Source organism: Falco rusticolus, chromosome 19 (genome assembly GCF_015220075.1).
Source record: "Falco rusticolus isolate bFalRus1 chromosome 19, bFalRus1.pri, whole genome shotgun sequence".
In the NCBI taxonomy this organism is placed as follows: domain Eukaryota; kingdom Metazoa; phylum Chordata; class Aves; order Falconiformes; family Falconidae; genus Falco; species Falco rusticolus.
This window is the reverse complement of record NC_051205.1, coordinates 2,061,682-2,089,511: the sequence shown is the minus strand read 5'-3', so window position 1 is coordinate 2,089,511 and position 27,830 is coordinate 2,061,682. Positions and strand designations below refer to the sequence as shown.

Sequence of the window (27,830 nt, the reverse complement as noted above, 5' to 3'; positions counted from 1 at the left end):
CCACCAATCCCTTTCCGGCAGAGCCCCTCCGAGCCCCAGGATTAACGATGGTGGCAGGGGCTACAGGCTCGGGGTGGGGGTCCTTGGTGGGTGGCTGCCTGGTGAGGGGGATTTCGGATTCCCCCCCTGGGGTCAGGTGTGGGCACAGAGAGAAGATGGCAGCCAGGCTTACCACAGCGCTCCTCTTCATCATGCAAGGTATGGCGGCAGGTTCTCCTAGGGTGCGGGTGCTGGGCTGGGGGGAGGTGGCTTGAGGGATGGGGGGGACCTTGGGGATGTGTCTGTGGGTAACCCCTCCCGCCCCGTCCCAGCTCCCTCCCCTGGCTTTTCCCATCCTGGTGCTGCATCCGAGCTGTGATCCATCGCCCCCCTTCCCATGAACCCCCCTGGCATCGCCAGTACCAAGCTGGGGGCCCACTATCGGGCGAGCATGGAGGGAGCGAGGACCCCCAAAATGAAAGCAAAGGGAATAAAACCCACCAACCTTAAACATTGCGGAAGTTGGGTGGTTCTGTGCTTGGGGAGAGGAAGAGGAAGGTCTTCCATCAGCTTGTTGTTGTTTTTGTCCTTGCAATGTGCCTCCAAGGCCAAGGCAGTGCAGAGCTGCTGGGAACTGGGGAGCAAACGGGTTATTTGCATTTTCCAGATATTTGGGAGGAATGGAGGTCCCCATGTGGTGACAAGTCCCGTGGAGGGGTGGGCTACATCTGACTGCCCAAGTGACACCCATCTCTGCTTTCTCAGCAGCCGGGGTGCGACAGGGTTGGTCATCGGAGGTGGTGGGGGCCGTTCATGGGGTGGTGTATCTCAGTCCCAGCCTGCAAAACCAGACCTACCACCAAATCCAATGGCGACGTGACAACGTAATGAAGATTGCCAGCCGGGACGGCAGCGCGCCGGTCCAGTACCCCAACACCCCCTACAAGGGACGCCTGGAGCTCTTCCCCAACAACACCCTAAAGATCAGCTCCCTTCAGGAAACAGACAGCAGCACGTACCAGGTGTACCTGGAGGATGTCGAGGGCAAGGAGCACATCGAGAACATCCTTCTGACGGTGTATGGTGAGCTGGGGGGACGGGAGGGTTGTCCCAGTGCCCACACTGGGAGGGATGGGGATGCTCCAACATCCCGCTGCCTCTTGCAGACCTGGTGCCGAAGCCCACTGTGAATGTTGAGGTGATCGGGGATGAGCCAGTGTTGTGTGAAGCCATCCTGAAGTGCTCAGTGGGGCTCGAAGGGGTGACCTACGAGTGGGAGCGGTCCAAGAAGGTCCCACTGGATGCGGGTGGTTCTGTGCTGCATGTTTCCTTCAACCCCTCGCTAGAAACCTACACCTGCAAAGCCAGCAACCCCGTGTCCTCCAACTCCACCTCGCTGACCTACAGGCACCCCTGCTCCTGGATAGGTACTGCCTGCCATGGACGTGTGAGATAGCAAAACTCGGGTGGGGTGGGCAGCAAGGTGCCCTTGGCTTCGGGGGGAGTGGGGGGTGGTCCCCCAGAGCAGTGGCCGTGACCCTGAAGATGGCGGGTCCCTGCAAGGCTGGGAGTGCCTCATGGGTCAGGAGTGGTGGGTCCTGGTTTTCCCCCTGTACCATGGGCTGGTGGGTGGCAGGAACCCACCTGGGGAGGGGGACGGGGGGCCCCTAGGGAACCCCACAGCCCCCCCCCCCCACACCCTGGATCTCCCTCTGCCTCCAGGTGAGTCCTCCAGTGCCGCATCCTGCACCACCACCAGCGTGCTGATGGCCCTGGGGTACTTCGTCCTCCTCCTTTTCCTCCTCCCTCTGGATTAAGGGTGCTCTTCAGTTGACCTCTGTACTCATCTCAGCACCCCCCACCACTGGACCAGCACCTGGATGAGGCCCCCAGGCTGGCTGGATGCAGAAAGATGCAGGTGCTCAAGGGAACTGTTAGAACCAGCATCGGTTACACCATCACCCACCTGGTCTCTGGCTGCTCCGCTGCTGCCTTCAGGGTCCCTCCTCCCCTTCTCTCCTTTCCTTCATTCAGAGATCATGTTCTTCAGACTGGAATAAAACGGGTATGAATATTGTTGCAACCGGTTTTTGTTTGATTGTTTGGTTTTCTTTTTTTTTTGAGAATGCCAGCAATCTAAATTGCTAAATTAATGGTTAACTGCTTGGAAATCCTCTTCTCCCCAGCCCTGGGATCTGTGAGGAAACCCAATCTATCCCTTTCCTGGGGGTCCTCAGCCATCACCTGCTGTGGGTGATGCCCTTGATGGGACTGATGAGCCGTGGGACAGTGCAGGACAGTGCACGATGTGTTTAGCTTGAAACTGGGGACACCGGCTGGGTGCGAGGACACCAGAGCATCTCGTGGGGGCAGAACTAAGGTGGTGCTTTTCTCTCTGTGAGGGAGGGATCCGCAGGGTGACTATGGCCTCTGTCTTCAGAAACATCTCTGTACACATTAAATGAATTTTAACCCTAAAGACCACATTTTTAGGTACCTGTTCTGCATTCTCTGGGCTGGGCTTGGCTGCAAAGGGTGCTCATGGACTGCAGGAGATGATGGAAGGAGCCGTGTTTCCCACCCAACACCCTTGCTGGGGACAGGAGCCCCTCCACAGTTGTCCCCCACAGGAGGAGCTGGTTCTGGATGGCGGGACATGGGCTGTTGGGGTGGGAGGATGCGTCTTGTGAATGATGGTGATGGTCCCTCAGCCTGCAAGGAGGGATGGGGACATGTTTCAGGGCCACCGCAGCTCTGGGATGTGGCTGCTCCAGTGAAGCAGCTCAAGAAAGGGGAGAACCAGGTTCCTACCCTTCATAAAACCCAAGAGGCATCGCTTTCCAGAACTGTTTTTAAGTAAAGACACCTAAGGTCAGATTCATCAAAGGGTCAACAGGGACCTTGCTGACTCATTTGAAAAATCAGTAAGGAGCACGAGTCTGGGGGCCTTGGTGAGGACAGACCTGAGCAGAGAAATGGGGGAGCCCTGTGGGTTGGTTACAGAAGCTGTCAAGGGGAGATGTGACCCCTGGGGTCTGCATTTCATTTATTGGGGAGGGGGATTAGGGTGGGACATGGCGTGCTCTATCCCCAGAGAGGGTCAAAGTGAATTATTAATTATTTCTTAATAGAGAGATCACTTAAGGAAGGGCAGTTTGCGGTTACCAACCACATGGTTACCCCACCAACCCCTTTCCAGCAGACCCCCTCCGAGCCCTGCGGTAAAGGCTGGTGGCAGGGGCTGCAGGCTCGGGGTGGGGGTCCTTGGTGGGTGGCTGCCTGGTGAGGGGGATTTCGGATTCCCACCCTGGGGGTAATTAGCAGCTTGGGGTAATTTCTACTGGTGGGCTGATGGTTTTAGCACCAATGTTTATTTTTGCAGAAATCCACCCCCCCTTGTTGAAAATATTTGCTTGGGTCTTGGTCCTTTCCTATATGGAGGTTTGGGGCTCTTCTGCCTCTGAGAAAATCCAGGATGACCGCTGAGCATCAGCGTATAACCTCCTGCGAGGAACAAACACGGAGCTTGGTGCCATACCTCAGGCACCTTTCCAGCCAGGAGACTTCAGCCTGAGCTGATAGGGACAGTAAAAGGCTTTAGGATTGTTCTGTTTGGTTAAAGGAGGATTTTTGTGCCCCCAAGTGCTTCTTGGAGGGATTTTTTCTTGATGGTTTTGCATGTTGAACTATTTTCTGTGTTTCTCCTGGTGGGTGTCAGCCCAGCGTGGTAGCGCCCCGTGGGTGCTATCAGGCTTTTATGCCTTTCCTGGACCAGTTTGTGGTCAATGGTCTTCTCTGTGCCCTCCCTGGGGCCAAGCCGGTGGGGCCCGTCCACCGGAGACCTCCTTCCAGCAGGATTTGTGCCGGGGCAGCTTGTTCATCTGCAAAATACCCCAAGGTGATCACAACTCCATCCCTGGCCAAGTCCTCCACCCAGGAGCCGGCTGCCGCTGGTGGGAACCGCCATGTTTCAGCCCAAAGCTCCTTGTGTGCGTGCATGGGGTGAGAAAAGGATTCCTCGTGCTGCCCTTCCTCGTCCTTTTTTTCTTTTTTTCCCCCTCTGCTGAGCTGTTGCACAAACTGCTGGTTATTGGGAAATGGTTTGGTGGGTTGGTTTTTTTTTTCTCAGCCTGTTGCTTTCGGAGCAGAAAGGAGCAGCCTGGCAGGATGCTGGGGTGGTTGAGTGTGGTTTTAGGCAACAAAACTCGCAGAGGTCTTGGAGTCTGGCTCCACTGAAAAGTGGTGGGATTTAAGTTAACCCTTCCAGCACTCACAGTCGGTTTAAAACAGCAGAGGAATTCCTGCTTCGCGCCATCGCCTCCGCTCTTCTCCGAAAACCAGAAAAAGCAACGAGAATGTGAAGAAAGCGATAGGAAAAAACCCTTCCTCCATTTTCAAGCTGTGCGGGCTGAGCATCCCCTGGAGGTGAATAATTCATTCCACTAAAAACACAAAAACAACCAAGCTTTTCTCACCCCTTCCCAGCAGCGGAACAAGTGAGTGGCGTTTTCCCCATCCTCCCCATCCCTGGCTCTCCACTGAGCACAGGAAGCTGTGGTCCCTGCTCCATCCCCACCAGGGGGGGGACCTCCATGGCAGGGGGGGGGACCATCCCCATCCCTGAGCACTTGCGGTGGGGCTGGCCTCGAAGAGGAGCAAACTGAAGTCCAGGCTCAAATCCCTTGAGTCTTCAGCTTGGGAACAAGGGGTGGGTTTTTCCTCAGTCGGTTTTTAAAGACCACCCATACTCCTCCTCGTTGTAACTCCTGTGCAGGCCAAAGCAGGGATATGGATTAATGCTGGAATATTTGAGGCTTTCCTGCAGCAGTGGGCATCGCGGCTGCAAAGGCTGGTGCACGCCGGCTCTCAGGGTGGGCTTTGTGCTGGGTCCCAGCCCCGTGGCATGCGGATGGAGAAGCAGCTGGGATGATGCCACACCACCCGCCTCCACCCCTGTGGTGGTAGCAGGGTTTGAAGGCTCTGTACAGCCCCGGGAAGCTGTTACTGTATGTGAAATTATCTTTTTTGCTGGTTGTTTCCTCTTCTTTTGGGGTCAGGTTAAAGACTGCAGGATGATGCAGCTCTGGTACAAACTAGAAAATGATGCTCCGTTTCCTTCTGCAGGTCTCTTGGGGTGTCTCCAGCAGAGCATTCAGCAGCACAACTCAGTGCTTTGAATACTTTCCACTCAAGAGAAAAGAAAAAAAAAAAAAAAAAAAGAGTAATTCAGCCAAAAACAGGAAACACATGGCCGGGGGCAGGTCTCTGATTTGAGTACACCTGTTCTTATAATGAGCCCAGCAACAATTAACTCCACTGCAGACGACTGGTGAACAGAGACATGGGCTGCAGCGTGTGTCTCTGGCTGCTGATCTCTCTCGGCCGTGTTTGGGGTATGTATGTTTTCCTCTCCGTGAAATACCTCGGTTCAGATTGTTTTGGAATTTTTGTCAGATATTAAGACCTTTAGAAATCGCGAGCTGTGTGCCGGGTGGACGGGCAGATCTAGTATAAATATTCATATAGAAGATAAATGGCTTGCAACTCCAAGCTGGATGCGTGGTGCATCCCTAATACGCTCCTACTAGTCAGGCTGAGGGAGGAGAGAATAAAAGATGATGAATGAACAAAGACGGTGATGGAGAAAGTGTAGCTGCAGTAGTGAAGCACTCTACCGTGTGTTTTAATGGGGTATTCATAACGCCGAGCAAATAATTTAGTACCAGATGTGAACTGGGGTACTTGAGATGAAGGACCTTGGTGGATGGTCTCGCTCCGTGATACTGAGTGTCTCGGATCAAGAGGTGCCAGTGGGCTGGGAGATGGTACCCGAGCAGTAAAGTGTGTTTAAGGTGAGTGGAAAGGGAGTGGCAGTGGGGCAGTGCCTGTTTTCTGGGTGCCAGGAGAGTCCTGGCCAGCTGTGGGTGATCTCCTGGGGAGGATGTCCTGGATGAGTCTAAATCCTCTGCCCAGAGCAGCTGGTCAGGGAATGAGGAGCACCTGGATTCCCCAGGGCTCCTTGCCTCCCAGCCCATTGATGGTTATGGGAGGATGCTGCAAAATCGGGTTTGGTGGCACTGAGCCCCTGCAAGAGCACTGGGGTGAGTCAGGACGCCCCAGCAGAGCAAAGGGACCTCTGCCTAATCCTGACCCCCTTCTCAGTGCCAGCTTGATGGCTGTTCTTCCCTGGGGACACTGTGTGTGTCCCCACGGCCCCATAACCCCTCTGCCACTGCATCTGTGGAGCTGCTGGGTGTAAAACAAAGGGCTTGGCCAGGAAACCAGAGCCCTTGCTGCGCTGGGGTTTCTCCTCGGCTCTGCTGGCTCGCAGTTACTCGAATACCTGCCTTTAAACCCCCACCGGGCTTTTCTGCCTGGCCAGCACACCAAAAGTCCCACGGGCCCAATACCTGATGTGGGGCTGCTCTGGATCTAATGCTGTTCCAACACGGATCGCTTGCCTCCCTCCAGCTGAGCTTCGGCACTGACACTTTCCGTCCCCTTTACATCCCTCCTCCCGCAGCCTTGCTCCCGCTGACCTGTCTTCCCAGCAAAGGAGATGCTGTTTGCCAGAGCGGAGGGTTTTTCTCATGTGATGTAAAAAGGGCTTTTCCATTTGGTGATTAATGAGGAGCCTGACCGCTGCATCAAAAATACACGTTGCTGAGAAAATACAGCATCCGTCTGAGTGCTGGGCTTTACAGTAAATGTATTGGCGAAAAAATGGGTGATGGACTGGGTCAGCTGGACTGTGGAGTTTCTGTGGGGTGACAGTCGTGTCCGCATGGCTGCTTTGGTGGTGGGGAGATGCAGTTCACGGGGAGAGCTCAGAAACTGCTGTGTTTTGTGCCACTGAGGGGGAAAAACTAAGCCATGGCACTCGAGGTGGTGGTGGGGAGAGGTCTGTGGTTTTTACTGGAACTGTATGTTGCTGCAGGAGAGGCGGCTACTGGGCTTACCTGGGCCTCCCCCGACTTATTTTTCTGGGGTAGGTGTCGTGTCCGTCCCCGTTCCCGCCCCCCCCCCCCCCCCCCGTTTTCTTTTTCTCTCTGGGGCAAAGCCTCACCCTGCTGGAAAGAAGTTGGTAGAAAACATGGGGGTGACGCCGGGGGGGGGGCCCTTCCATGCTCCCACTGTCGATGGCTGGCAGCAGCGCTGAGCTGGCACCTCTCCCCACGCTGTTTCCTACAAAAACAAACTTGTTTGCCCAGTGATGAGGGCAAACATGAATCATTGCCTTACAGCAAAAGACAGGAAAGGGTCTGGGGGAGAAGACGCCCCCATGTGCTCTCCAGGAAATCCAGGTGGTTGAGATGCTTTGGGACGTGTGGGAGATACCTGCACCTCTCTTCTGAAGAGCACTTTTCCTTGGCCACCAAGATGCACACCTGGGACCACGTTGACCAGTAGGACAACCTGGGATTTACCCCCGAGCCCAGTTCCAGGGGGCTGCAATTCCTACAAAGTCCCACTGAAGGTCTCTGGAGCTGAGGCGCTCGCGGGAGGTGGATGCCCTGACGTGCACCAAGCTGCAGGCTTTGGCCAAGAGCCACCGTACATCGCTCCCCTCTGGACTGCTCTGGTGTCACCGGGACTTCTCCAGGCTGGTCCTACCACTGCCAGCACCCTTCTCCCAGGACCAGCATCACCACCAGACCTGGACCACAAGTGCCTTCCCCTGCTGGAAGTAGCCCTGCTCCATGGGGTGATGTTTCACCACGCTGGCTGGCTGTGCCAACAGAAAACCCAGAATCTCAAATCAGGATTTGGCCATCATGCACAGCAGCGCCCGACATGGGGGAATGCTGAGGCTGATGCAAACAAACTCTCTTGCTTTGCTCTGGGAAGGCAGGAGTGGGGAGGAAGAGCAAAGGAAGGCAACGCTCCTCCTCTGGCTGCTGAGCTGAGTTCTTGACTCGCATCCTTGGGGGTCCAGGATGTGGGGCTGAGGGCTGGGGGTCGCTCTGTTGGTTCTGGGGGTGGTCCTGTGGCTTGAGAATGGGGCAGAGCTCACGCTGAGCCCTGCTGTGTAGTGTGTGTTCCCCCCTGCCAGCAATCGCTGGCACAGGATGTGGTGGATAACCCCGAGCGTGAAAATGCAGATAGATAAATCAGTTGAAAATTGAACAGATTATCTCGTACAACCCAAGCTGCCTCCAGTCTGCGGATTACCAGGGTTGGTCTGATGCTGTCACCGGCTTCTGCAGCCCTGTGGGCATCTGCCTTCCTCTGGTAGAGCAGGGATGGGGAGGGGGATGGTCGCTCTGAGCCCCCCCCCATGCCTCCCTGCCTGCCTCAGCCCTTCTCTCCGCTCTCTAGGCATGGGCCATGGGGCGAGGGAGATGGTGCTGGGCACCTTGGGGAAGGCGACGACATTGCAGATCCCCCCCGACCTCCAGGACCTCACCCTGCGTTTTGGAGAGGCTGTCTGGAAGCGGGACACGGAGGACCCGCAGAGGAAACTCGTCCTGCTCAAGTACTTGGATGGCAACTACACCAACTACATGCAGGGACGAGCTCTCTTCCACAGACTGAACTTTTCCCTGGAGATCCTGAACACCAGCCGGCAGGACGGGCAGCTCTACGAGTACATTGTCAGCAAGGGGCCGGAGGAGAAAGTCTGGCAGATACAGCTGGAGGTGTATGGTGAGACACGCTGCTTCGGGAGGACCCTGTTGGATGCTGGGAGCAGGTCTGGGAGGTGGGTGGAGGATGGCCACTCTGGTGTCAGGATGCTGAAGTGAGTCCAGGACCCCCTTGCAGCCCTGTATGGGTACCCCAAGGAGCCTTCGGGTGTGAAGCCCGTGCCCCTTTCTAATGCTGTTTGCAGTGAGTCTGGGGCCAGACTGGTTCCTCTCCATCTTCCGGGGATTTAGGAGATGCCAGCAGGACTTCCCAGGCAGTGGCCAAGGCAACGTTCTCATCCTTCTCCAGACACAAACCTTTGTCCCCTCCCTCCCTCTCCCCAGAGCCAGTGTCTGATCCCAGCATCCAGATCCTCAGCCAGGTACCGGCTAACGGCAGCTGCACCATCACCCTCAACTGCACGGCGGCGCGAGGGGACAGCATCTCCTACAGCTGGGGCAGCCAGGACAGCAGCATCTCGCAGCTCTGCTCCCACAACGGCAGCCTCCTGCACCTCTCCTACCCGCTGCAGAACACAAGCATCCCCTGCACCTGCACGGCCAGCAACCCCATCAGCACCCGGGTCATCGTCTTCAACTCCTCCAAGTGCAGCTATGAGCAAGGAGGTAAGTCCCCAGTTGCTGACCTGGCTCCCTCCAGCCTCCCGGTCCTGCTCTTACTGGGCAGGGGGAATTTCATGCTGCTTTTGGCAGCCCCAAAGGAGCCTTTTGGCAAGAAAAGTGGCCACTGCGTCACCTGCCCAGCCCTTTCTGTAAATGCTGGCTGCCTGCCTGCCTCCACCGCCGGCTCGGTCATCCCGCTTGCCCGCACCGCTGCTCAGGGCTCGTTTTAAATGCATGAGACTAATCTGCTGGGTGGTTTGGGGGTGTTAAAAACCCAGGGACAACTTCCCCTTCGGGCTAAAAGTCACACTCTTTCTCACCGGGATTTTTTAGCACACCTCGTGACCTGGGGGGACTTTTGCTGGGGCTGGGCAGCGTGGTGGCTGCCCCTTTCCCTGGGGACCCGCGGATGAAGTCACCCCTCTGCTGGGGCTCTCACAGTGACTTGTGCTGGGAAAAGATCCCTCTGGGGAAAACGGTTGGGACTCTGGCTTAGGAAAAGGGAGATGCTGAAATGAGATGCTCCAAGGGGGTTTTGGGCTTGTTTCTCACCCCCTTGCACTGGGGGACAACCCCTGCAAGGTGTCACTGTCTGTGGGGTGGGAGCAGGGCCAACCCAGGAGCTTCCTGGGGGTGGGAACCTGGCTGGAGCTGCGGAGCTCTGTCCCAGGGCGCTCTCCCAGTGTACCTGCTGTGCGAGGGCATTTTACAGGGGGGCTGCCTCCCCGCAGGCCCCCATAAAGCCACCGGAGACGTTTTTAGGGCTTTATCTGGCCCTGATCTGGCCCCCAGCAGGTTTTTCGCTGACTGTTGTGGTCTGGAGGAGGTTAGCGAGAGCTCCATTCTAAAGAAGCATTTCCTGCCCCCTTGTTTCCTGTTCTATTCAAATCATCAGCCCAAACGAGGTGATGAGCAGGGGAAAGATTTTAGCAGCCCACTCTGCTCAGCTCTGGGTGACCTCGAAGCCCAGGGCCGGTGGCTGACCCCCTCCCCTCTTTGCCCCCCATCTCAGGCAGTGCCGGGCTGAGGAGGGAGCATCTGGTGCTGCTGGTGGTGTTGCCCATCGCTGCAGTGATCGTGCTCATCGGTGCCTTCGCGGCCACCCATTTGGCCATGCCCATGGGTGAGTGCTGCGAGGGAGGGTGCTGGGCTGGTTGGTGGTCCTCAGCTGGGGTGGGCCTTGTCGGGGGGAGAAGTTGCCCCCAACCATCCCGGTGAACAGACCCAGGGGCTGGGCGGGCACCTCGTCTACAGAGTACCCTTGCCCTTGGGAAAGTGTTAAATGTGTTTCTTTTGAAGCAGAGAGCCAAAGGCAGGAAGGAAACCAGCTTAAAAAAAAAAAAAAAAAAAAAAAAAGAAAAAAAGAAATGTACCAGCACGTGATCTCCAATGCTTTACCCATATGATGGGCTCTTGAGATCATACTGCAGTCTCAAGGGGAATGGAATGATCTCAGCCCAGATTAGAGCAAGCACCATCTCTCTGAGCGCCTCATCCAGGCTGTGCCCTCCCTTCCCGTTCCCTGTCTAGTGACAAATTTGCAAAACTGACCCTGTGGTGCCCAGAAATCCTCTGACCGCGGCCAGGCAGCTGCAACGATAGGGATGCAGCAGGGTCCAGCCAGGGAGCACCGTGCTGGGAAGGGATCCAGCATGGGCTCACCTCACCGTGCCTCGGCTGTGGCTGGCAAAGCACCGGGATCCCTCCCCAGGTCCCTGCTCCCCTCCCAGCTCGGTGACTTGTTTATCCCTTCGCAGCTGGCCGGGAGCAGGAGCAGTCGCCGCTCGCCGAGAACAATGCGGTGCACACCATCTACTCCCAAGTGCAGCGGGTGCAGGTGAGCCATGACCAGCACGACCCCAGACAGCCTCGGTGCACAGGGGAAAAATGCTCCTTTAGCCCTGGAAATGCTACAGGACCCCAAGCACTGCAGCCAGCAGGGAGGGTGGGCACGATGCTGCCAGGGTTTCTTGGGTGGGCAGGGGTCTCTGACTGCAGCATCCTGACCTCAGGAGGCAGCACCCAAAGCTCTGGGTGGTTGCTGGGTGCCTCCTCGCTGGTCTGCAGCACGCTCAGTGATGGGCTTTGGCCACTGGGTATCAACTCGTCCCTGTGACTGGCGAAGGAGTGGGTGAAATTGTGGTTGGGGGTGACTGGGGTGGCCGTGGGCTCGCTGGGGTCACCCATCCCTGTTGTTGCTGGGGTCAGCCTGGTCGCTGTTAATTTGGGAATCACTGGGAATGCGGTGGCTTCCCCAACCCCCAGCATCCCAGAGTGGCTTTGGGGACAGACTGTGTGGTGTGGCCCCCCCCCCGGCCAAATCCTGCTCAATGCAAACTGGGGAAGAATCGGTGGGTGCCTGTAGGGTGGAGGGAGGGAAGGCCCCCCCAGCAAGCTGCCTGCCGCTGCTCATCCTTCGCCCTCCATGCAGAAGCAGAAATGCCCCGCTGCCGCCGAGCACCCCTCCTGCACCACCATCTATGCTGCAGCCACTGGCCTGCCCCCAGACATGGCCCTGGCCCCCGGCACAGCCCCCCATGCCCCACGCAGCCCCCTGACACAGCCGCCTGCCCCGCAGGGCCATGCACCCCTCTCACAGGTAAGGGTGCCTGCCCTCCCCAGTCCTCACCCTGTCTGGGCATCGCTGTGGGATGACCCACAGCCCCCCCAGCTCAGGCACCTCGCCGACCCCTCTGCTTCCCCACTCTTTTGCAGAGCCCCGACAAGGAGCCCATGACTGTTTATGCCAGCGTGATGATGCCCATGGCCTGAACTTCTCCCGGCAGCAGGCAGCAGCCCAGCCTCTGCTCACTGGCCACCGACATCCCCATTCCCAGCTGGAGGAAACCCTGCTCATCACTTGGGAATTGGGGCAAACCCCTCCGGCATGTGCCAACCCGTACCGAATTGAGCTGGGGCTGTGACAACAGCCACGGAGGTGAGGGATGGAGGAGGAAAGCAGGGCTGAAGGAAGGCATGAAATCTCACCAGGTCACAGCTCAGGGCAGCCAGCAAGATGCTGAAGCACCGGGAGAAGGTCGAGGGGCTCTGGGTACGACCCTGCAGCCGGGCATGAGCGAGAGAGAGAGAGAACTGGCACCTCGGAGGGAAAGAGTTGGTGCAGCAGCACTGGGAAGTGTGGCTGGAGTAGGTCTGGACCCCAACACCATCCCTGCCCCGTGGGTTTTCACCCCACAGCCTCATCCCGTGGCCCCAGATTCACTAGAGGGAGCCCCCAGCTCATGACAGCTGGTGACACCGATGACGCATGGGGACGTGGCTTCAATGTAGCAGTGGGAAAAATAAGAAGCATTTTTTTTTGTTTGTTTTTTTCAACCTCTGCTCCACAACCGGTTATGAAACTTGGTTCAAAGACAGTTTTGCAATCCCCTCGGGGCTGAGCCCTGCCCTGCGCCGGGGGCACCGGCAGCCCGTGCCTGGGGAAGCTGCCGTGTCCCACCGCACTTTTCCATCCCCATCCTTTTCCACCGATGACTACAGGAACAGGGGAGGTTCTTCCAGGTGGACTATTTAAAGCTGAATTTCTGGCTGAGAGGGGGAGGCAGCCCCTGCCCGCAGCAGCTCCTGACTTCCCTGCAGAAATACCCAGCAAGGGGGATGCTGGAGGTGGCCTGGATAAGGGACTAGGGCTGCAAAAAACTTTCAACCCCCTCCCCATCCTAGTCTGAGCCATTTTATAACCCCAGCATAACTCAGCTCATGCAGCAGGTCTGATCTCACGTGCTGCTGTGAAGGAAAAGGAAAATAAATTTACAGTAGAGCCTTTTGGAAAGGTTTGCTTCAGGATTGTGTCAGGGGCTGGATTAGGCTTTGCTGGGGGCGGGAAGAAATTGGTGTTTTGGACCTTTCTAGCTTCCTCCTTTTGTTACTGTAGAAAATCAGCTGAGCTTCTTCCTTGGAAAAGTCTGCCTGCAAAGTAACTCCTTCCCTGGAAGAGTAGGAAGGTCAATGGAAGGGCAAAGTCACGCTGGTCCTTGCACCTCTGAAATGGTGTAAATACTCCAAATGCTGTGCCTGGCTCTGGGTGCAGGATGGAGCCCAGTGCTACCTGTGCTGGTCCTTGCCGAATGCTGGGGCACCCTGTGATGTGCCGCCGCGGTGGGCAGCCAGGCGTCGTGGCTGGCCCCACGGCTGCCAGGGGACCACAGATGCTCGATGTGGGGAAGAACTCGAGTAAAAATGCGAATATTGCCGTTGCAGAGGAGCATCGAGCTGTGATGCTGCAGACTCCCAGGTGACGGACTCCAAGGGACTTACGGGGTGACTTGTCCCCAGGGGTGTTTGTGCCTCTCGTCCTCCCTCCCCCACTGGGGTGTGGTGAAAGAGAGGAGCTGTTTTTAGACAGCTCAGTGATACTGGTGCTTCCGGATTGAGCAACGATGCTGGTCCCTGTGCCCTATGCTGGTCCCTGTGCCCCACATTCCCAGCTGGTCCAGCACACTTCCCCCACCTGAATTTCAGTATGATGCCAGTGTCATGCTGCTTCCCAGAATAACCTGAATTGGGGAAGTGGTTGCTTTCCCTACAGCTGTCGTTTAACTGTCTTGTCTAGGGGGGGTGGAGTTGGGGTCTTAGCATCCCTCATTGTAGAGGAATGAAGGCAGTGGGTTGATTAGTGTTGATAATATGCATCTGTGGCCTTGCCTTGAAGGCAGTGGGTTGATGGACATGGACGATGTGCAGCTGTAGCTCTTCCCGCTAAGCAGTTAAATATCCCTGAGGATTGTGGGAGAGGTGGTCAGACAGAGGAGGAGCAGTGTGGTCTGACCTCTGGAGTAAGGAGAAACAGCACGGACTGTAGCATCTGACTGATGACGGCCTACTAGTTTGTTTGTGCTGGAACACCTCATGAAGGATGTGCTGGTGACATCGGTCCATGGGCACCAGTGTGCTCCTGGGTGCTGACCCACGATATCCCTCGTGTAGGGGTCACACGAACCCCCTACAAGGGCTGGTTCTGTGGAGGAGCTGGGACACTTGTGCCCAGCCATGATGATGCTTTTTGTCCCAGCTGCCCCACTCATCTTTGCTTGGAAATGGAGTTTTCCAGCTCAAGGTTTCACTGTATGTGGGTGGACTCATCCCCTTTGTTGCCCTCCTTGTGGTAATGGCCTGATGTCACGGCTCCCTGATAGAGCACCCCCGTATCGCTACCCGCGCAGCTGGGGGGTGGAAAGCCGCCTGTGCGCAGGCGCCGTGAGTTTCCTTTTTCTGCCACAATTTATGTAGTAGATGCTGGGTGCAGGGAGCTCCTCTCTACGTGCCACGTGTCCATGGATGTGTCTCGGTGCCTGCTGCTCCCCCTCCTCCTCCTCCACCAAGCAAGTAAGTGCGAGGTGCTCGTTTTCCCTCAGTGGTGGAAGGGATGGAGCCCACGAGGGCTCGGGGTGGGTTTAGGGGCTCGCAGGAGAGCAGAGGCAAGGCTGGCGTGTGTGACCAGTGGTGCAGGTGCAGCTCTGCGGGAATGGAGTTCGTCCCAAGGATGTTGGGCAAGCCAGGGTGAAAGATGCTCAGCATGACCCAACGCTGGTCTCCCGCTGTCGTTTGCTTCCCCCCCTGCTAACGAGGGAATGCATCAGGTCTCGGTTCTGGTTCAGTCTCCATCCAGCTGCTGCCAGATGTGCACCAGCCACTGAGTCCTCTGCTCTACTCCACGTTCAGGGAGCTTCCCTGTGTGTTGTCTCTGAGTTTGTTTTTTTTTTTGTGTGTGCTCTGCGGTTTTGTTGTGGGTTATTTAGGGCCGTTTGGAACTGGAGGCGCTTTCTGCCTCTTCTGGAAAGGGGAAAGGGGCAGGGATGCTGGCTCTGCCCCAGCCCCCTCCCGGCAGCCGCGAGGGTGTTTAGCACCGGATGAGCCTTCCAGCACTCTAGTCTGCTGTTTCAACAGAATTTCCTTCTTCAAGTTTATCTCCCCAACCAGCTTTTGCGTGGTCGATGTGTGTTCTTGATGTCCTGGAGCTGACCCCATAGTGTCAGGCAGCAGGGACCAGAAATGCAGAGCCCTGGGGAGGTGACAATTGTGGGGTCTGGCTGCTCAGCGAAGCCAGGATCAGCTTGCTTTCCAGGAGCTGGGGAGAAACCCTTGTCCCCAGCCCAGACTGGACAGCACTGATTTTTAAATAGGGAAGCAGCCAAAATAAAAGGGAAATCTCCTCCTTCTCAGAAGAGTGGAGAAGCAGCTGCCTGTCTGGGGAAGAAGCCATCTCTTCTCTTGCTTGCTCATGTAGATAACTTGGCCTTTTGGTGCGGTGATGAAAGGGAATCTACCTGACATTTCTGAGCTGTTGCAAGCTTCTCCTTGCACTTCTGTTTTGCACCTCAAAGTTCTGTTTCTTCCTTCTGCCCTGCCTTCACACATAGGAAGCAGTGTGGGTGTCTGGTAGCTGCAGGGGAGCCTGGTGCTGCTCACCTCATGAGCCCTTGTGGGATGTGAAAGCACAGGTCCTGCTGAGGGACCTCAGCCTAGAGCCTCAGAGACAATTAGTTTATTTAAAATAAAAAGGAATCCCCTAATTTCTGCAATCACCTCATGATGGAGCGGTTCCTTAGTGCCCTCTGCATCCAGCATCGGTGGTCCAGTGTGCATCCTCAGCCCTAGGGATACCCCAGAGGCTTCGGGGGAGCCAGCAATGTGTGCTGGCAGCCCAGAATGCCACCAAATCCCAGGCTGCATCTCCAGCAGCATGGCCAGTGGGTCGAGGTGGGGGATTCTCCTGCTCTGCTCTGGTGAGACCCCCCCTGCCCGCAGCACCGCGTCCTCCTCTGGGGTCCTCAGATGGGCACGGACAGAGGCGAGAGCTGGACCCCCTCTGCTGGGTGGCCAGGCTGGGAGCTGGGGGGCTCAGCCTGGAGAGGAGATGGCTCCAGGGAGAAATCTGTTGCACTGAGGGTGGTGAGACCCCTCACAGTGGGTGCCCTGTCCCTGGAGACACTCAAGTTCAAGTTGGATGGGGCTCTGAGCGCTGGCTCTAGTGGAAAGTGTCCCAGCCGTGGCAGAGGGTGGGACTAAACGGCACTTAAAAGTCCCAAACCATCTGATGATGCTACAGCTTCGTCTGTAGCTGAGCAGAGGTGCTGTGTGTGACAACACGGGGGGCTCCGGGCCCCTATAGATCAGCCTGTCCGTGGCATCACGCTGTGTGATCGCAGTACAGCAAGGCTCTTCTTTCGGCCAAGGACCCTTCTCCAGCAGCCAGCCCCCAAGCTTGCTGGGTGTCGTCCCGTCCGTCCGTCCGTCCCTCCCCCCCCCCGCCCCGGGCATGCTGTCTTCAGCCCGGCTTCTCTCCCCAGCGTGTGACGGTGAAGGGGAAGAGGTGATTGGGACTGTGGGCAAGTCCGTCACCTTCCACCTCCAGAGCCTGGATGGAAAAGCCGTGGCCTGGAGCTTTCACAACGATGTCATAGTGACTGTGGAAATTGGCAATCCACCTAAACCCACGTTTTTTGATGACAACTACAAGCCACGCTTGGCCTTCCCCATGACCGGCAGCGCACTCACCATCTCCCAGCTGAGGATGGATGACAGTGGTGCCTACACCGCAAAGACCTCGAAGGCAAAAACCACCTTCACCCTACACGTGTACAGTAAGTGCCTTTCGGTGGTGGCCTTTTTCCTTTTCCCCTACACTTTGTGCTAAACCAGGGGGTTGGGGATGTCCTGACAGCCCCCTGCTTCCCACAGGGGAGCTGGTGGAGCCGGCGGTGACCTGCCTGGAGAAGAACTGCTCAGCCAGCGGCTGCTACTACACCCTGCGCTGTACCGTGTGGGACTCCAGCAACGTCTCCTACGCCTGGGACACGGGGGATGGGCTGTGGAGGAAGGGGTCCACGGTGGTGGTGGAGGAGCCGTCGCTGGGTGAGGAGCTGCTGCCACTCACGTGCATGGCACGAAACCCCGTCAGCAGCCACAACACCACTGTCATCTCACCCGCTGCCATCTGCACAGGTAACAGCCGTGGGAAGATGCAGGTATGGGTGGTGGGGGTGGGTTGTATCCTGCTCCCAGTGGCTCTGGCTTTCCCCAGAGCTGTGCCTTGGCATGCAAAGGGAGAAATGCGGACCCTCGGCAGAAGCACTTACCTCTCTCCCTGTTCTCTCCCCTCGCCATGCCGCCAGAAAGCACAGCCCACCCTCCCAGCACTGGTGAGCTTCCCAACCACCCGTCCGTGTCTGGCCTCGCTCTTCAGTGTCTGAGTGTGCCTGAGCTCGCTAACAGCGTCCAGCCACCCTGGACCCCCATGGCTGGCGAGGGGGAGATGGGGAGCCTGAGCCCAGCACAGTCCATCTCCTCCCAAAACAGCTTGCGGGGGATATTCAGGCTGTCAGGGCAGTGCCCTCAGCATCCCTGCGCTGTCTTTGTCACCTGGGGAATTTGTGGAAAGGTGGTGTCCCCCCCAAAGTCCTGGCTTGGGCTGGGAGCATCGAATCAATCCATGCAATAGCAAGGCAGAGCCAAGGATGGGCTGGAGGTGGGAGCGTGGCTCCGTGTACCTGCTGCCCCCAGCCCACGGTGGGGTTTCCCCTCTCAAAAGCCACCCGTGAGGTCCCCAGAGGCCAGAGACATCGGTGGGGGCAGCTGTGGCCATGGAGGGGCTGGGGTGGGAGTCCCTGATGCTGCTCTGTCTGCAAAGCCACTCGTCCTTGTGCAGCGTGTCACCTTTCCATGTTAGACCGTGTTACCGGGAACTAAGGGTCCCTGCGAAGGAGGGGGGGGGGCTTGGTGGGATGCTGAAGCAGTGACGTGATGTTTCCTCCAGCTCTGATGCTGGGAAGAGGCAGATACGTTTTGGGATGTTGTCACTTGACCTTCTTCTCTTTCAAGGTACCTACTCTAGCGGGCAGGCTGGAATCCTGGCCGCAGCGGTGATGGGAGCCTTGGTGCTTTTAGCTGTGGTTATCTTTGTGATCCACTGTAAATCCAAAGGTGAGCTGTTTCACCTGCGGGTAACCATCCCTGTGGAGCTGGCACGAAGGAGGTGGGACCTGAGGGGGGAGGACCTGACCTGGGGGCTGCAGCGGTGGGAGCTGAGGGTGCTGCACAGGGTTTGCTTGTGCTGACAGAGCCCCGTGTCCCTTCTCCCCCAGGCTGGAGGATCTTCCGTTTGCCTGCAGCAGAGGCTGTGAACACAGGTAGGACTTTGGGGCTCCCCCAACCATCCCCACCCCCACCACCCCACCCCCCCTTTTTACCTAGTTGGAATAACCCGCTCACATTAAGATCAAGAGGAAATAATTCAGGGCTGTGGCTTGGTCCCAGAGCGTACCTGACTCGTGGGACTCCAACACCTCCTCAAACCCCCATCCTGCCCACACAGAGGCAGGTGAAAGGGAACGATCCCAGACGATGTCGTGGTGGCTGAAGCTGCACTCTCCCCCAGTTTGTCATTGGAAAACTTCGTGCCAGCCCAAGAAAAAGCCGGGAGCACAGCTGGGAGATCACCAAAGCAAGCAAAGATAAGAGCTTAGAAGAGACAACTGTGGGGGGCAGAGACAAGTGATGAGGACTTGTGTGCCCCATGGCCAGAAACAACCCCCCTGTAGCATCATGTGCAGCTGGAGCAGCCTCTGCCTGCCAGGGAAAGGTGGCTGGGGGAGAGATGAGAGGCTCCTGGGAGAGATGGAGCGGCGTGATGGGGCCGCTGGGGCTGATGCACACCCTTGGCATCGCTTTGGGATCAGTTCTGCTAAACTCAGGGGTTCAGGCTGAGAAACCGGGTGGAAGAAGAGACCGCTGGACCAGTTTCTGCATCCTCTCCCTGATGTTCAGGGCTGTTTTGTTATGGGATGTGCCGTGCCCATCGCTACTATAACTGAGCTAATGCCCAGAAGAAATCTCTCTTTTTTTATATGCTGACTTCTTGGTTGTTTCCATAAGCTAAAATAAAGCTGGCACAAATGGGGGAGTTCCTGCCTCATGTTTTGCATTTCCATCTGCCTGAGCGGGATGTCGGGATGCACCCAGCACCAGGACTACGGGCTCCTCCTGGCTGATAATTTGGATCCAGCTCTTCTATTGGGAACCATGGGCAAATCCTCTCCCTGAAGTGCTCCTCTCCGCACAAGCTGAAGCCTGCACGGCTGTTCCTCTCTGGGGCTGGCAGCAGCACTTCAAATGAGGAGCACTGAAATTTTGACCCCAAAATGGGATTATGAAGGATTTAAGTCCTCTCTCCCCTCCTCTGTTCGATGAGCCAAAGGATGAGCTGATGCTAACGCTTGCTGCAATGGTGGGGAAGTATGAAGGAGAGACAAATGCGTATCACCCTCAGAAAGCAGCTGGGGATCTGGCATTTAAATAGAAAAAGCTGATTTTCACCGGCAAGTCCCTTCGGCTGCTGTCCTTTGAGCTGGAAGCAAGCGCCCTGCTCCCGCAGTGGCTGGGGCAGGAGGGATGCTGGGATGAGAAGCGATGCGATACCTCGACCCTGCCCCCCAACCAATACCTCCAGCAGCTCCAAGGGGCTGCCGGGTGCTGCAGCCCCTGCGTGGTTGGGATTTCACCCCACCCTGGCACCCTTTTAGCTGGGATTCCCTCCAGCCCTGTGTGAGGACCAGTATCCCAGCAGCCCCGCGGGTGATGCAGGGGGGTCCACTGCAGCCCCTTCCCAGCTGTGCAACCTCCTCCCTCGCTGCCCTGCCGCTTTTTTCTCCTTGCAGAGGCCAGCCCGGAGTGCATGACGGTGTATGCCCAAATCGGCCCTTCCCAGCAGGTGAGTCCACGCAGGCTCATCCCCATCCTGTGCCAGACCGGGCTGTGCAGCTGGGGGGTCCCTTCATGGGAGGGGGATGGCCTGGGAGCCACGTGGCGGGGATGGGGAGGAAGGACAGCAGCTGGGCACCCCCTGGCTTTGTCTGTTATTTCCCCCTGGGAACTTGAAGGGGGACATGCCAGCGCTGGGGCTTGCCCAAAAGCAGCTGGCACGGCCGCAGCCGCCGCCTGCACTTCCCAGTGCCTCCGCAGGGTCTCTGCCCCCCACCCTCACTAAGCTGCTTCGGCTCTCCCAGGCTTTGAGATCCCTCTGCCAACTCCCAGCCCTGGCAACGCTTTTTAAAACGTTTTTCCCAGGTGCACCCGCAGAGTTCCTCTAACGCGCAGCGAGGGGAGCCAAACAGGATGCCGACCCCTGGTGTGGAGACCTCCAAAACCATCTATTCCACCATCCAGGCTATGGCCCAGGTGAGTGGGCACTCATGGCTCTCTCCCCCTCAGGGGCTCCAGCACCAAGCAAGGAGCTGGACAAGACCCCAGAGTGAGAGACACAACCCTGGAGCAAGGGGCATGGTCAGACAGGTCTTCACTGGGCTTTCTTGGGGTCCCGTGCTTCGAGCCAAGCCTGTGGGTCCCTTGTCCCTCGCCAGCGGAGGGATTGGCACCCACGAGCCCAGGCAGAGCTTTTGCCCTTTTGCAGCTGCAGACAGATGATGAGAAGATGGGTAACGGCATGCCAGAGTGCCAGAAGGAGTCGCTCAGCCAGCCAGCCTCCATGGACAGCCCCAGCAGGGCTCCGGTGTGCCCATGAGCCTGCTTTGAGCGCGGCGCTGCTCTCTGCCCACCCCTGGCCGTGGGGCCGCAGCATCCCCCCTTCCCTCCCCATCACTGCTGCCATCAATTCGCCTGTCAGCACCGGTCCCTGGCCATCGACGCGAGGATGTAAGCGCCCTGTGAGTGCAGGCTTCTCTGGCACAGGAGCTCTGCCTGTGTTTTGGCATCCACGTGGGGTTTGGGCTCCTTTTTCTGCCCTCTCCGATCAGATCAAGGCATATGGACCAAAACTGTGGCTGCAAGTCCAGCCCTCCTGGTGCAGGGACATGAGCTGATGCTCCTGGGATTTGCCCTGCAGCACCTCACAGCGCGGAGCCTCAGGACGAGTGGATGGGAAGACTTGAGGAGCCACTTAAAGCCTTTTGTACATTTCTTTCTTTTGTTTTAATTTTTTTTTTTTTTTGGCTATACTTTCAAACTTGGCAAGTACTTTGGCTGCTTCGTTTGGTTGCTAAAACAAGAGGAAGCAAAAATAACACTTGGTGGTAGAAAGCTGAACACAGAACCATGGGTGCCTTTGCCCAGGCGCTGTGGTTTGGGTGCCAGCTGCTTCCCCAGCGCTCACTGCTCTCAGGTCCATCAGGGACCTTCCAAACCTCGCAGCATCCTGCTCAGCACCGCTTTACACCAGCAGTGAGCAGCTTGCAGTCCCTTGAGACACAGCAGGGCTGTGCTCCAGGGGCAGAAGGTGGTCCAGGCTTGGGGGGAAAACAGGACAAGGGACATGGCTGGTGCCGTTCTGCTCCATTCCTTTGATGTGTTTGTATATGAGGTTTTATTCTTGGATGAAATATTTTTATGTGAAGTGCTCTCTTTCCGGAGTTCGGCAGCTTCCCAGCAGAGCTTTAGGGAGGAGAGCAGCTCTCGGAGCCCTGAGCGATGCAGGGATGCTGCACGGCGTGGTAGCGGCCACATCCTACTGAGATGTGTGTCCTGTGGTGGTTCACCCAGAGCTGGGACTTACAAGGACCTGGGTGCCCATCGAGCAGGACCCGGGGCACATCCCCACCCTCCCTTGCTCCCCAAACTTGCCTGGGGCTGACAACTGAGCCGAACACTCACGTTGGCATCAATTTTCCGGTGCCGCCGGACAGACAGACGCTGCCCGTGCCGGGAAGCCTCTTCCCGTGCACGCTGCTTCCCTCTGCTCTTTGTCTTGTCTGCGCGGATAGTAAATTATTCAGGGATGAAACCGGAGATTTCTTTGAAGTGCCTGGCACAGGAGAGCCCTCTAGGAGCTACTGGAATAAAAATGCAAGACACATCTGAGCTCAATTTCTGTCTGCATATTATTTTCGGTGAAAACAGGCCATTATTGACGAGCCCGTGGAGTAGTTTGTTTGTTCTCTGTATTTTCACAGTATGTGACAGGCTTGTTTTTGAGTTCCTCAAATTCATGCCAATCAATTAAAAATATATACCTCAGTGGGGCATGCATTCTACCAGGGAATTTGTCTGTGTGGCACCAAATCTGTCCTTGTAACTCCGATCCCCAGTATGGGCTGGGATTAAAATAGGGGTGATGGCACCAGGGACTGGCCTGAAGGCGGCCAGGGCAGTGCTGGAGCATTGCCACCTCCTCTGCCACTGCCAAGGCTGACGAGGCTCCATCCCTGGCCCCGGGCACACGAACCCCCGGGATGGTTTCTGCCGAATTAATCACCCTATTTCAGTGACAACACCTTTGAGCTCACAGGAAGCCGTTGGCCGGGCAGAAAGGGGAAGGAAGGCGTTGCAAGAGGGGGAGCAGCGGTGGAAGGCTCGGTGGGGCAGAGGAGGATGGACCCCAGAGGTGCTGGGCTGGGGTGGCTCTGCATCGCAGTGCTCTGCTCTGGAGCTGGTGAGTGGGGCTGGGGGGTGCTGGGGGGTCCAGGGGCTCCCCCCATCTGTGGGGCTGGAGGCAGGAAGAGGAAGGGGCGATGTGCAGGCAGCAGGTGCGATGCCACGATGCCTTCCTAGGGGATCCTTGGTAGCCAGGCAGGATGCTCGCCTGGCCGTTTTGTGGAGGGCAAAGCTCAGGCCGCCTGCTTTATTGCTTGGTCGCAGTCTGGCTCACGTGCCGGGGGACAGTGAGGGGTTTTCTGGGCTCTCCCAGCACCGAGTTGTGCTGCAAACCCACAACCCGAGCTCCCTTGCTCCTGCCCAGCCTTTTACTGGCCAAGCAGCAGGGATGCTACGCTCCCTTTCGTGGCCAGCAGCATAGTGGCTGTGAGCTTGTTCGCTCGGGGACCCTGTTTTCCCCCTGCAGAGCTCCCACCCGTGCTGGCACCGCTGCCAGTTGCCCAACCTCCGGCCACTCCACGGGGTTGCGTCAAGCACGGTGCCACCCAGCAGTACGTGACCACACACGGCTTCCAGCGAGCCCCTGGCTTGGGCTCCCCGGCATCCACCGCGGGGCTGCCGTTGTTGCCAGCATCTTCATTAGTGGGGGTTTGTCTCGGCAGGAGCGTGCTGTGAACCTGGCGCTCGCCACCCCAGCAGGATGTGGGATGTCAGCACCTGCTGCTCTGCTGTCACCCCCCAGCCTGCTCTGGCGATGGCCCCCTAGCCCCACACCTCCATCCCGAGTCACCGGAGGGATGTGGGTTAGCTGGTTCTTGCTCCTACCTCGCCTTTCCCTATGCTGTGGTGCAGGCTGAGCTCCTGGCGCAGAAGCGCTGGGGGGGGCTGGTGCAGCCCCAGCTCTGCAGCTCCGCTCCTGATCCCTGGGGGCAGCTCGGCTTTGGGGAGGCAGCAACAGGAATTAATGACCCTCGTTCCCAGCTCTTGTCCTCAAAGAAAAGGAGCCGGGGCATCAAAACACGACGCAGCATGATGACACCCTGGAGCCAACGGGAGACCCCACCACAACTGCCAGGGACGTGGCCAAGCTGACGACGTGGCCAACGGCCACCCCAACCCCTCCTTGGACTTGGGACCCCATCACCCAGCTGGTGCCGACGCAAGCAGGCGCCGTGGGGAACAAAACCCGTGAGTCCCAGAGAGAAAGGAAGAGATGTGACTTGGGGATGTGTCATCATCCTGGAGGGTTCTGCATCCCCCCAGGGACCCCCCTGGTGCCTGCCCACCTGAGTGGGCAGCTTGCCCATATCTCCTATCTCTTCCCATAGAAAATGCATCGGCTGTTCCCATCAGGTACTGGTCCCCTGGCATCTTTGTGGTGGTCGCTCTGCTCGTGCTCTTAGTCACCTACTGGCGGACCAAGGGGGAAGGTGAGCTCCCCCGCCGGGGCACCAGCGCCTCCCCCCTTCCCTCAACCGTGGGCTCAGTTAGCAGGAAAGGGTGACAGCCACCTTGCAGCCCACATCCTCAAAGCATCGAGAAGTGGCACAAAGAAATCAGTTATTCTGGCACAGCAACATGAGGGGGGTCTGGCTACGTGTTGGAGCAGGGCGGGCAGGATCAGGCCCTTGCCAGAAATCCCTTTGGCCACAGCTTAGCTCTGTGGGGAGGGTTCCCCCTTGCTCAGATCTGGCTTGAAAAGTCCAGAGATTTATCTGTTCGCTCCTTTTCTGCTCAGTTTGGCATCTGGGTGCCAGCTCTGCCCTTTGCCCTGGGGCTTCTCCTGCTCTGTTCTAACGCAAACCTTGGCCTTGGGGTTTTGACCTCCTGTAAATCAAACCCCAAAGCTCAGCAGCTCATCCCTGCCACTGCCCTCTTCCCAGGAGGTCCTTGCTGGGCTTATTTGCAAAGAATAAAAAAATAAGCCCCTTTGGCCCCGCTGTAACGCCTGTGTCTGCCCTGGTCCGCAGGGAGCCGGGACCGAGCTGCCTCCGCCAGTGACTCTTCAGGTGAGACGTGGCCAGCCCAAGCCCCGCGGGGCCAGGGCATCCCATCGTCCCATCCCTGCCCTGCTCTCGGTGCTGCCATTCACATCCCCGGCTCCTTGCATTGCAGATCTGGGAGCCCTGGACCACGTCCCTAACCACGACACCACCCCGATAATCCCCATCGCTCAGGTGAGCCGGGCTGCTGGGGATCCTCTCACCAGCAACGCATGAGCTGGAAGGGCTGAGAGGTCCTTGCCAGCCCCAGCACGGCTTTGGGCAACTGCCGGCTCTTGCCTCAGTTTCCCCATCCACCGCAGCCATGTGGCACAGGGGAGGCGGGTGATGAGGATGCTCAGTGCAGCTCCTCCAGCAGCCGCTGCGTTTCTTGCAGGAGGAGAGGAAGGGGCTAGAGAAACCCCCAGACCTGGAGCACATCGAAACCACCTTCTGTGAGCCTGACCCCCCACCGCCCCAGCTGCTGCCATCCCAGGTATCTCACTGAGCCCCAGTACTTGAGGGGGGGGGAGGGGCTGCCAGCTGAGCCCCAGTCCGTGCAGGTCCCTGGGGAAGGCTTGTAGCCCCCCCCCCCAGTGCCTGATTTTGCTTCTCCCCAGCCCGATACCCCCACAGCTGCCAGTGGTCCCTGCTGCTCTGAGGAGCCTGGTGCCGACTGAGGGCTCCTGGGTGACCCCAGGGGCTTCCAGACACCCCCAGGGAGCACGAGGCCACCCCTGATGGGCAGCGTGGGGACCAAGCCAGGATGATGACCAGGGACCACGTGGCAGCTGGGGGGGGGGGCACGAACATCACGTGCCGCCTCAGCCCTTCCTACGGATGCTCGAGCATGTGCCCAAATCCCGGTGGGAATGGGGACCGACATGGGACAGGGACCCGCGTGGGATGTGGCGGCGCGTATGCTGCTACTGCCGTGCCCCACATGCAAGGATAGGGGCTTGGGGTGCATGGGCTGGGCATGGCCGAGACAATAAAGCAGGATTTCACCCCAAAACTCCTGGGCTTTCTGTGCCAGGCCCCATGCCCAGCACACCCATCACTTTTTCCCCCATCTCTTGGAAGGGAGCGGAGGCGGCTGGCGGCCAGCCCACGCGGAGAAGGAGTTATGCTGTTGCTTGCTTATTCATGGAAGGGGAAAAAAAAACCACCAAACACCCACACAGGATTGAAATAACCCCCGCCCCCCCCTCCACCCCCCGCCCCCGGGGCCAGCAGCTTGTCAGATGACTGTGAGAACTCATCACAGGTCAAAGATGGGGTGAGGGCTGGAAGCAGGAGCCCCACTGCCTCTGCGGGAATGTCCTCAGGGAAACAAGGAGCCTGGGGGGGGTGGGGGGTGGGTCTGACCCCCAGCATGGCTTGGCAGGGGGGCTAGCAACCCCCCCTCCCCCTCCCTCCACGCATGCACTACAGGGATCCAGCTCCTGGGAACAGCGGTGGTTGCAGTGACCTGCCTCAGTTTCCCCTTGCTCTGCTCCTCACCCCCCCGGCAAACACCCCCCTGCAAAGTGCACGGAGCGAGGCGCAGCCGGGGGGCGGGGGGCAAAGCTGAGATGGGGGCAGAAAAGGTGCAAAAGCCAAAGGAAACGCTGATGCGGGTTCCCAGTGACTAACCGTTGCCGTTGTTTTGGTGGCTGGGGGGAGCAGGCTATGGGGTGGGGGCTCTGGGCTGGCTGTGGGGTGCAGGCGGGTGCTGGGGGACACACGCAGGTGCCGGCACATCCGCTGCCTTGATTGTCGCAGTGAGGCGACCGCAGGCAGCAGCCCCAGGGCAGGTGGAGGCTCTGCAACACCCCGGGGAGCTGAGCACGGGGGGACCCGCTCCCCCAGCAAAGGGGTTGGGACTCGTCCCCCCGCCGGCAAGGTCTGGGCATCTCTCCAGTCTGCACTGAGGGGAGGTAGAGCAGCAGCCCCTGCTGCCCTCTGCTCATCCCAACCCCTTGGCCCCATAAATCCCGACCCCTTGGTCCCCCAACCCCTTGGCCCTACAGACCCCAACCCCTTGGCCCCAAAACCCCCAAACTCTTGGTCCCCCAACCCCTTGGCCCCCACTGGTTCCAACCCCTTGGCCCCATAAACCCCAACCCCATGGACCCTTAAACCCCAAACCTGTGGTCCCCCAAACCCATGGTCCCCCAAACCTTTGGCCCCTATGGGTTCCATCACCTTGGCCCCATAAACTCCCAATCCTTGGCCCCAAAACCCCAACCTCTTGGCCCCAAACACCCCAAACCCTTGGTCCCCTGAACCCTTGGCCCCATAAACCCCAACCCCTTGGTCACCTGAACCCTTGGCCCCCATCAGTTCCAACCCCTTGGTCCCATAAACTCCCAGCCCTTGGTCCTCCAACCCCTTGGCCCCATAAACTCCCAACCCTTGGTCCCCCGAACCCCTGGCCCCCACGGGTTCCATCCCCTTGGCCCCATGAACCCCAACCCTTGGTCCCCCACAGAACACCAGCTTTTGGCCCCATTAGACTCCAAGTCATTTGTCCCAGAAAGCCCAAAGCCTTGGCCCCCACAAGCCCCCACACCTCACAGACCCCAACTCCTTGGCCCCTCAGACCCCAAACCGTTGGACCCCCCAAACCCCAACTCCTTGGCCCTCTAAACCTCAAACCTTTGCCCCTTCAAACCCCAAATCCTTGACCCCTCAAACCTCAAACCCTTCACCCCAGAGCCTCCAAGCCCTTTGTCCCGAAGACCCCGAATCTTTGGCCCTCCAGACCCCAACTCTTTAACCCCTCAAACCCCAACCCCTTGGACCCCTAAACCCCAAACCTTTGCCCCCTCAAACCTCAAATTCTTGGTCTCAACAACCTCCAAATCCTTGACCCCCCCCCCAAATCTTTGCCTCCTCAGACCTTAAATCCTTGGTGCCCACAACCCCCAAATCCTTGACACCCCCCCAAACCCTTCATCCCATATCCTCCAAGCCCCTTGTCCTCATAGACCCCAAACCCTTGGCCACATAATCCCCAACTCCTTGACCCCACAGACCTTAAACCCATGGCCCCCACCACCCCCAAGCCCTTGTCCTACACTGAGCATCCTCCGAGGGCAGGATGAATTTCTGTCCAAGTGCTCTCTTGAGGCCGCATCCTGCCAGTGCAGCATCTCCCCTGAGCTGCCCAGGGTACAGGCAGGACCAGAGCTGAGACCTAAACCTGTTGCCTCACCCCAAAGTATCAGGTGCAGGAAGACAAAAGGGAAAAAAGAAAAAAAAAAAAAAAGTCAAAATGGGTTTATTTTATATA

General features: G+C 57.9%; 4 protein-coding genes across 9 annotated transcripts; all 4 read left to right on the top strand.

The window, feature by feature from the left end:
• LOC119140053 (CD48 antigen-like) lies at window positions 1-2,062 on the top strand. Of its 2 annotated transcripts, none has more exons than XM_037371087.1 (4): window positions 1-198; window positions 748-1,062; window positions 1,146-1,406; window positions 1,702-2,062. In XM_037371087.1, the coding sequence occupies exons 1-4, from the start codon at window positions 48-50 to the stop codon at window positions 1,794-1,796; spliced, it is 822 nt and encodes a 273-aa protein (XP_037226984.1). In that variant the 5' UTR covers window positions 1-47; the 3' UTR covers window positions 1,797-2,062. The 2 variants fall into 2 exon arrangements, with proteins under 2 accessions (XP_037226984.1, XP_037226982.1); XM_037371085.1 differs by having other exon boundaries at window positions 745-1,062.
• A 3,152-nt stretch (window positions 2,063-5,214) lies between these two features.
• Window positions 5,215-13,182, top strand: LOC119140039 (signaling lymphocytic activation molecule-like). 2 transcript variants are annotated; one of them, XM_037371055.1, is made up of 7 exons: window positions 5,215-5,372; window positions 8,299-8,625; window positions 8,949-9,230; window positions 10,240-10,350; window positions 10,985-11,064; window positions 11,659-11,826; window positions 11,943-13,182. In XM_037371055.1, exons 1-7 carry the CDS (start codon window positions 5,321-5,323, stop codon window positions 11,997-11,999), a joined length of 1,077 nt encoding a protein of 358 aa, XP_037226952.1. In that variant the 5' UTR covers window positions 5,215-5,320; the 3' UTR covers window positions 12,000-13,182. The 2 variants fall into 2 exon arrangements, with proteins under 2 accessions (XP_037226952.1, XP_037226951.1); XM_037371054.1 differs by lacking the exon at window positions 5,215-5,372 and having other exon boundaries at window positions 8,202-8,625.
• Window positions 13,183-14,236: 1,054 nt separating this feature from the next.
• Window positions 14,237-22,064, top strand: LOC119140041 (SLAM family member 7-like). Of its 4 annotated transcripts, XM_037371057.1 has the most exons (9): window positions 14,247-14,573; window positions 16,538-16,831; window positions 16,929-17,192; window positions 17,363-17,389; window positions 18,069-18,170; window positions 18,332-18,376; window positions 19,904-19,956; window positions 20,313-20,423; window positions 20,656-22,064. In XM_037371057.1, exons 1-9 carry the CDS (start codon window positions 14,522-14,524, stop codon window positions 20,764-20,766), a joined length of 1,059 nt encoding a protein of 352 aa, XP_037226954.1. In that variant the 5' UTR covers window positions 14,247-14,521; the 3' UTR covers window positions 20,767-22,064. The 4 variants fall into 4 exon arrangements, with proteins under 4 accessions (XP_037226956.1, XP_037226957.1, XP_037226954.1 ...); XM_037371058.1 differs by lacking the exon at window positions 17,363-17,389 and having other exon boundaries at window positions 14,249-14,573; XM_037371059.1 differs by lacking the exons at window positions 19,904-19,956; window positions 20,313-20,423; window positions 20,656-22,064 and adding an exon at window positions 18,562-19,147 and having other exon boundaries at window positions 14,237-14,573.
• A 471-nt stretch (window positions 22,065-22,535) lies between these two features.
• Window positions 22,536-25,568, top strand: LOC119140071. The gene is made up of 7 exons (XM_037371114.1): window positions 22,536-22,629; window positions 23,553-23,759; window positions 23,900-24,001; window positions 24,542-24,580; window positions 24,687-24,748; window positions 24,951-25,049; window positions 25,174-25,568. The coding sequence occupies exons 1-7, from the start codon at window positions 22,569-22,571 to the stop codon at window positions 25,231-25,233; spliced, it is 630 nt and encodes a 209-aa protein (XP_037227011.1). The 5' UTR covers window positions 22,536-22,568; the 3' UTR covers window positions 25,234-25,568.
• The last annotated feature ends 2,262 nt before the right edge of the window (window positions 25,569-27,830 follow it).